General features: G+C 41.3%; 1 protein-coding gene across 1 annotated transcript in view; it reads left to right on the top strand.

The window, feature by feature from the left end:
- The first annotated feature begins 2,862 nt into the window (after window positions 1–2,862).
- Window positions 2,863–9,048, top strand: part of LOC139552196 (phosphatidylinositol 3-kinase regulatory subunit alpha-like) — a 39,583-nt gene continuing 33,397 nt past the window's right edge. The window contains exons 1-2 of the mRNA XM_071363664.1: window positions 2,863–3,230; window positions 4,191–4,824. Of these exons, the coding sequence (XP_071219765.1) occupies window positions 4,494–4,824 (331 nt within the window). The 5' untranslated portion in view covers window positions 2,863–3,230; window positions 4,191–4,493. The remainder of the gene's footprint in view (window positions 3,231–4,190; window positions 4,825–9,048) is intronic.

The following is a 9,048-nucleotide window of genomic DNA, read 5'->3' as shown; positions in this document are numbered from 1 at the left end:
AATATTTATGAAGTGGAGGAGGAGGAGGACGAAAACTAGCATAGTTCAGCCAGAGACACTAGAGAAAGGAGGAGATAGGAATCCTATTGGGCAATGAATGAAGGAAATTTTAACGCCTCACCCAGCAGACTGTCGCATTCACGTTGTTATGATACGTCACGTGGTTGTTAAGCTAATCGTCACATATTCCTTTCTCAAAGTCAGGGTATTATGGTACGTTCAAGACAACTGGGAACTCAGGATAAAACTAGGTCAAATCATGACGTCAGTGATCTTCATGTTGGAAAGTCAGAGCTCTAGAAAGAGGAATTCTGAGGTGGATGACCATTCAAAACGATTTTCCGAGTTGGAAATAGTTTTTTTCAAGTTCCCAGTTGTCTTGAAAGCACAGACATCTGAAGTCGGAAATTTCCGAGTTCCCAGTTGTTTTGAACTCTACATTAGTTGAGAAACTTGCCTATTTTATTAGAATCTCGGGAAAAGATTTGTAATGTTGTTCTTCTTGTTCACAAAATTCACTACCATTCTCTACTTGAAGAAGAGCTCTCCTTGTCACAGAATCATCCAGAATGCGCAGCGTGGCCCAATGACAACGCATGGGCTTCGTACACAATGGCCATTAATACGATTCCACTGTAGTTTCCCATCTCCTCAAAAGTATCGAGCTTGGACCTTATGCGCACTAGGCTAACTCAGGTGACAGATTGTCGTTTTTAATGCCCTGATATCAGGAGCTGGAAGCGAAAAGTTTGATAAAACAATTCAGAGACTGAAACGAATAAATTAGAATACTTATATTTAAAGAGAGCAAATCAATATATAATCCCGAAATCAGCTGTAACTGTCAATAGTAAAACAAATCTTAAAACGATGTTTAAGTGAACCCCGAGTACAGAAAATAAATGGTGTGAAGTCGCTTCCAGACAAGGTAGACTCCTCCTCACAGTCTTTTCCCGACAAAGTCATGTTAGGATATATCAGTTATCCTGTTTGAGCTTTTGTGCCGTAATCCACTGAGGTGTTTCAGTTGCCACGTTTATGGTCATGTGGCAGCAATGTGTAGGAGGGAGTTTCCAAGATGTGGGAAGTGTGTAGAAGGGCTTGGGACAGAGGATTGTGTAGTTTCGGTGAAAAAGTTGTGCGTGTCAAATGTAGGGGTACCCATGTTGTTGGGGATTGGAAGTGTCCGGTGTGAGTGAGGCAGGTTGAGGATGCCAGAGTCAGAGTAGTGCAAAAGGCGTCATATGCTGAGGCAGTGAAGAAAGTAGAGGAGGATTGGTCAAGGGTGAGGGGTCCTAAGAGGATCCCTGTGGGAAGTAGATCTGTGCCAGCAGTAAGGGATAGGCCAACGAGTGATACAGTATGTTTCAGTAAGGTTGGCTTCTTCGTGTTCATAGCAATGGTTATCAACTGTAACGCAGAAATGGAACATGAATCACAGAAAATAGATGTTGTGGTGGATGCTGCAGAGAAGTACTTGGGTGTATGAAATTTGGCTTTGAAAGAGTTACAGGGTGTGTTGAGTGGTGGTATCCCGTTCTTCCAGGACGGTGCAGGAGCAGATAGGGTCAAAGTAATGGAATGGGGTAGTGGGTTTTTAGCAGTAGTGGTGCGTGGGTAAAATCACTGACGAAGCCAAGCCAGAAAATTAAAGCCATATTAGAACCTACAATATGTGTTGCTTTGTTTGCTCTATAACCTGTTAGTTCATATGCCTTGCCACCGTGATATACAGTATAGGCCTAAGGCCGAGATAATAAGAAGACACAGTGGCAGAATAAATTCAAACACACCTTTGTTTCATCACAAAACCGGAAAGCAACATCTGTCCAGCGGAGTCCACAAAGCATATTGCACGTAGCAAACAGTTAAATGACCTAAAGCAACATTTCAACATCATCAAATCCCCTATGCTTAGTTGTCAATGTATTAGACTAAAAGATTCCAAAAAGATTCCAAAAACAATTTAGTCCAATCAACATAAGCTAAATATCATGTGGCTGTTCATAGTACTGATTTCTGTGTGTGTGTGTGTGTGTGTGTGTGTGTGTGTGTGTAAGTAGAAAAAACATGTTGACTCATCCTACTTGCAGAGAAATGCTAATGCCGCCCTCTTATCTATCATGTTGACGAAATGGTTCACGCTTTTAGATTTTGTTGTCCTAGGCTACCTGGCTAAAATGCTTGCTCGATAGCCTAACTTCCTTTCATGGGAAACGATGCGCCAGGCCAGCTAGTTAACATTAGCCTACTACATCTAGCTACATATTGAAACTCCATCCTCTCAGGCCAGATGCACAATGTATGAATTTATGGTTTTATCAGAACCGCTGTTATAATCATTGTCCAGCAAGGAAAATTAAGTAAAACCACAAGTCTAAATCTCTATCTCCTTCCATGGCAAATTTTGGAAAGGGACAATTTTAGCTAGCTAGCTAATCTCCGGAGGACAACAACACAACGAGATGCAACAATTCAAGTTTTTTTTCTGTCAATGACGTTTGGCTTGATGTTATGTGATTGGTGTGAAGCCAAATCCAAACTGGCTTCCCTTGACACTGTTTTTTTTTGGGGGGGGGGGGGCTGTTTCACTCACTGATGTTTCTCCAGTGAGATACATTCAGCCTCTTGCAAATCGAAGGAAAACACAGAGACTAAATATTTTATTATTAAGATATTATTTTATATGTATTTTGTATTTATTTTTTGTAAATTTTTGGGGGAAGCCTGGATTTCCTTGGCATCTATGAATACACACCACTGGTTTTAATGAGTGACGGGTTGGAAGGGTGTTTTTTTCCTTTTCCCCTTTCCCCATTTTGTGTCACAAAATATAATGGATTTATACTGTAGTCCAGTTGGGGGCGGTAATGGGTATTGGATGCCAACCGCCGTTAAACCCCACCGAAGAAGAGGAAGACTCCTCCTACTCACCACTATGGTCACGCCACTGACATGCCTCTCGGAATAGCACGGAACCTTGCTGAAATTTGTACGTAAACTTGCTCTCGTATATCGACAGAGTACAAATCGGAGCTATAGCAAAGAAGATTTAAACCCACCTTTTAAGTCCTGGACTAATTTGGTCGGTTGATCGACAACTTTATCGGTACTTCCAGAGGCTTTTGGCTTTGTCTGGCTAACGTAACGAGGTATATTTTAGGGATAGGAGTGGAATTGTGTGGGCACACGGGAAGGAAGGAGGATTCATCTGGGCACTCTTCATGCATGTGAGTCGTTCTCGTTTCAAGCTGTGTACTTAGTATGTTTAGCTAGCTAGCCATGATGTAGGCTAGCACGTTAGCAATACATACAGGCTAAATACTGTGCTACCGTCATCATTGAATACTATCTCGTATCGCTTTACTTGCAACGAATTATGTGTATTTAATTTTGGCTTAGCCTATAACGTTATATTGTTAAAGTTAGATAACTGAACTTGCTAGCTAACGTTAGACATTTCGATTGCTCGTCGTCAACCATGCAACACAGCTAACTAACGTTAGTAACGTTAATAATGAAATGTTACGTTATTCATGCAAACGTCTTTACTCATCATCACGCCTTACAATGTTAGACATAACGTGAATACTTCAGATTACTTAATGTTAATTTACCAATTAGCTGTCAACATGTCAGGCGTCATTTGAGCCTAAAGCCCATTGTCTGTGGTAAAGCTAGCACTAGTTGGCGTTAGGTAGTTACAGTAACTAGCTAGTACTGTGCTGCTATAGAGTGCAACAATATAACGTTAACTAGCTAGCTAGTTTACCAAAGCTGCATTTGTATTGCTTGTTGTAGCGTTACATTGTAGCTACGTGACTGGTGCATACGCGATCGTGTTTTATTTGCATTCATCATGGATGAAAAGCATGAACAAAATGATTTTTTATCTAACTACTTTGTCTGTTTGCGTTCCATCTCAGACATTATGTAAACGTACACTTTTTAATTAGTTAGTTTATAACTTATATTTTGGTGCTCATTCAACCACTGTTTGTTTGAATATTGGGTTTATTCAGCAGAACAAATCATATTGGCACTAGTGAGGAAACCACCATATGACAGTATTGGGTATTGTTGCTGGTTCTTTTCTTGTAAATGTAGCCACCACCACTAAGCTGTACTTGGTAATAAAGTATTGTCTTACGCAACATGTTGCAAATGGCTTCTTCTGCTCTGTATTGCAGGTCAGGGGTACATTCTCAAGGCTACTGCTGCAGGCCATATACTGATGGAAACACACTGCCGGAGGCACCATAGGGGTGCTTTTGAGAATGACCTAAAGACAAGTTAAAAAAACATAATCAATCAGAGAACTATTGAGGACTAGAACGTTCAATACGTGTTGTGTTTTTCTTTTTTGGCCGAAGTGTGTTTGCTCAGTTAAAACATTAACTGAGTAACCGATTGGGGGGACCTGCCCGAACAAGTTATTCACACAGTGTTTATTTTCTAAAGAAATAACAGCCCTGTGAAAAAAAGTAATCACGATGGCTGCGGAAGGATATCAGTACAGGGCACTTTACGACTACAAGAAGGAGAGAGAGGAGGACATTAACCTCCATGTGGGGGACATCTTAACAGTGACCAAAGGGGCCCTGGGTGCCCTCGGGTACAGCGATGGCCTGGAGGAAAGGCCCGAGGACATTGGCTGGCTGCCTGGCTTTAATGAAACCACTCAGGAAAAGGGGGACTTCCCTGGGACATATGTGGAGTTCATTGGGAAGAAGAGGATCTCTCCTCCCACTCCCAAGCCGAGACCCCCCAGACCCTTACCCGTGGCCCCGGGCTCTTCCAAGGCTGACTCTGGTGATGAACAAGGTGAGTTATTAACAGTCTGTCTTCTTCAACTAAACCCCAATACCATGTTTCTGGGACCTGGTATTGGGATGCAGTTGTGATTGTTTTGTTTAGTACTGTACAAACAATGTTCAGTGTAAAAAAAAACAGAAGCGATTAAACAATTTCAAACCACATGGGGATTTAAAAGAAAATATATATTTTTTTTTACATGCCCCCCACACCCACAGGTTTTGATTGAGTAGGGCCCCACGCAGTTAAGCCAAGCTTTTCTCCTGCATTAACAGCCAGTTGCTGAAAACACAATGACATTCCAAAGACTAATCCACCATTGGTTTGCAGCCAAGCTGACATGTAAACCCTGCGGTGGTGGAATGGTTCGTATTTCATACAGACTAATCTCTTGGTAACATGACCAATGAGTTTTTAGATACATCACCCCTTACAAACCCTTTTGTTAGATTTAATCTAAGATACCTTTTCACCCACAAAGCAAATCCAGATGTTAGGCTATTTGCGAAAACCCTACCCCTAAATTGAGTGTTCAATCATCCCTCAGTGGTATACAGTGCATTAGGAAAGTATTCAGACCCCTTGACTTTTTCCACATTTTGTTATGTTACAGCCTTATTCTAAAACTGATTAAATTGTTCATTTTTTCCCCTTACACACAATACCCCATAATGACAAAGAAAAAACAGGGTTTTAGACATTTCTGCAAAGTTATAATCATTTTTTTATTTTTATCAAATTGTATTTGTCACGTGCCGAATACAACAAGTGTAGACCTTTTCCATAAGTATTCAGACCCTTTACTCAGTACTTTGTTGAAGCACATTTGGTAGCGGTTACAGCCTTGTCTTCTTGGGTATGACGCTACAAGCTTGGCACACCTGTATTTGTGGGAGTTTCTCCCATTCTTCTCTGCAGATCCTCTCAAGCTCTGTCAGGTTGGATAGGGAGCATCGCTGCACAGCTATTTTCAGGTCTCTCCAGAGATGTTTGATTGGGTTCTGGCTCTGGCTGGGCCACTCTCGGACATTCAGAGACTTGTCTGAAAGCCACTACTGCATTGTCTTGGCTGTGTGCTTAGTGTCGTTGGAAGGTGAACCTTTGCCCCAGCTTGAGATCCTGAGCGCTCTGGAGTAGGTTTTCATCAAGGATCTCTCTGTACTTTGCTCCATTCATCTTTCCCTCGATCCTGACTAGTCTCCCAGTCCCTGCACTGAAAAAAATCCTCACAGCATGATGCTGCCACCACCATGCTTCACTGTAGGAATGGTGCCAGGTTTCCTCCAGATGTGACACTTGGCATTTAGGCCAAAGAGTTCAATCTTGGTTTCATCAGACCAGATAATCCTGTTTCTCATGGTCAGAGTCCTTTAGGTGCCTTTTGGCTAAACTCCCAAATTAGCTGTCATGTGCTTTTTTTACTGAGGAGTGTCTTCCGTCTGGCTACTACCATAAATGCCTGATTGGTGGAGTGTTGAAGAGATGGTTGTCCTTCTGGCAAGTTCTCCCATCTCCACAGTGGAACTCTAGAGCTCTGTTAGAGTGACCCTCAGGTTTTTGGTCACCTCCCTGACCAAAGCTCTTCTCACCCGATTGCTCGTTTTGGCCGGGCGGCCAGCTCTAGGAAGAGTCTTGGTGGTTCCTAACTTCTTCCATTTAAGAATGATGGTGGACACTGTGTTCTCTGACCTTCAATGCTGCAGAAATGTTTTGTTACCTTTCCCCAGATCTGTGCCTCGACACAATCCTGTCTCGGAGCTCAATGGCCAATTCCTTCGACATCGTTGCTTGGTTTTTTCTCTGACATGCACTGTCAACTGTGGGACCTTTTATATAGACCGGTTTGTGCCTTTCTAAATCATGTCCCATCAATTGAATTTACCACAGGTGGACTCCAATCAAGTTGTAGCAACATCTCAAGAATGATCAATGGAAACAGGATGCATGTTCACTCAATTTTGAGTCTCATAGCAAAGGGTCTGAATACTTATGTAAATGGAGTGTTTCTGTTTATATTTTTTGTACATTTGCAAACATTTTTAAAAAACGGATTTCACTTTGTCATTATGGGATATTGTGTAGATTGATGAAGGGGGGGGGGGGGTATTTATTCATTTTTAGAATAAGGCTGTAATGTAACAAAATGTGGTAAAAGTCAAGGCGTCCGAATACTTTCTGAATGCACTGTATATATATGTTATACCTAAAGGGGTCTTATATTTTTAAATCAAATAGCTAAGTGATCCATGGTATGACCATCTTAATATAATTCCTTGTTCACTTAGTAGAACCACCCCAACGGCCTAGACTTTTAGAGGTTAAATATCCACTCCAAATTAAGTCTGATGTCTGCAGAAAGAATGGGGTGTAAGCTATGATATGACATCTTGAATTAGAAAAAATGTAACTACAGTAAGTGAAGTGGATTATCACCAGGTAACAGAATTATATTAACATCAGTTGTCTGTGATTTGTACTATACAGAAATCCATAATTATCAATGTAGTTCTCTTCATGGTGATGTATCCTCAATAGGTACAAAGGTAGAAAAATTGAATATCCTCCTTTGTATGTTTGGGTATTATTCTACACGCTGGATATTATTTTAATGAGCTCCGCCCTAAACAAGACCAAATTTGGTTGGTCTGGACCGGACCAAATCTGTACCAATCATAGACGTCTATGTTTCACAAGTTTGGACATCAGAGTACGTGTGACATTTTTTACACTATTTATTAATGTCATCTCCATTTCGTCGCCGCACGAACCCTTTTAAGCGCTCGCTTTTCTGCACAGACCCTTTTAAGCACAACACGCTCTGCTGACTCTGTGCTTTCTCAGCAAGCAGCAGAGTAGTGCTGTCTCTCTCTCTCTCTACACTATGCATGCAGGTTTGAGCAACAATTTTGAAGGAAAACTTCAAGAAGATTCAACCATAAACATATTCCCAGGTTTTTCTTTAGTAACATCAAACTTAATTAGCATAGAAGTACAGTAGCTTGGTAGTTATGCTAACGTTAGCTATCTAGCTAACCAAACGAGAATGTTTACAATGCCATGGCTGAATGCCTCTTGATTGAACTCTAATTTCCCTCAATGATTTTAATCAGAACAGGACATCCATTCCATTTAGCTACTGTTTTTGTTGTAGTTGTCAGGTTAAAAGATTTAGGCAAACGATTTCTAGTAGTAGCAGCTTGTCAGTTCATGTTGAAGAACATGGAAAAGTAGCCTACGGGTAAATCCATTTTGAATTCTATCACATTTTTATAGTATTCCTTTTGATTTAAACAACTTTCCAGACATGTTTGCCCATGGAAGAAGTGGTCAAAGTTACTATTTGGACCAGAATGTCAAAACATTCAGGAGATAAAGGTGCAAAAAATTTACCCATTTTGCATAACCCACCATACAATGAGACATCCATGTTTTCATCACTGGAAAGGATAAACGGTTGAGTTTGATATATATTTTTTCAACCAGGTGGTTTGTGTTTCCAACAAAAAATGTGTTTGGGAATGTTGATTCCTAGGCTATACCAATCATTGTAGTAAGCGGGCTATGTGCCAATGTTTGCAAGGGAGCCATTGTCTCGACTCTTTCTTTATTTCAAAAGAAATAGGCCTAGGGTCAAGCAAGTCAGTTGCCATTGTTTGCTTTTAGTTTTTTGTTTCAGTTACCTCATTTGCACTTGCCCATGCAGTTTGGTCCATGTGGTTACTTTGGCCCAGAGTCAAACGCTAGCAGAGAAAGACGGTTTACATGGTGGGACTACAATGTCAGCCTTGATAACAAGTGGCAGTGCTCACAGTAGCCCCACTGAATGCTAACCAGGGCCGGAGGACAATGGTGCTTGGCTCTGGTCCAGCGCCCAGCGCATTGTGTTGCTGCGCAGCACCTGGTACCAGCCCACCAATTGGACCTCTGGAGCACTTCTCTTTGTTACTCCTCTTGGCCTGCATCGAAAAGAGATCAAATTCAATTTCCCTTTGGGCACAAAGTAATGTTTTTGCACCCGTCATTCTACACTACATTACCAAAAGTATGTGGACACCTTTTTAAACATCTAATTCCAAAACCATAGGCATTAGTATGGAGTTGGTCCTCCCTTTGCTGCTATAACAGCTTCCTCTCTTCTGGGAATGCTTTCATCTAGATTTTGAACCATTGCTGCAGGGACTTGCTTACATTCAGCCATGAGCATTAGTGAGGTTAGTCATTGATGTTGGGAGA

This window comes from Salvelinus alpinus, chromosome 24, assembly GCF_045679555.1.
Source record: "Salvelinus alpinus chromosome 24, SLU_Salpinus.1, whole genome shotgun sequence".
In the NCBI taxonomy this organism is placed as follows: Eukaryota; Metazoa; Chordata; class Actinopteri; order Salmoniformes; family Salmonidae; genus Salvelinus; species Salvelinus alpinus.
The sequence above is the reverse complement of the archived record's forward strand: the minus strand, read 5'-3'. Positions and strand labels throughout refer to the sequence as shown.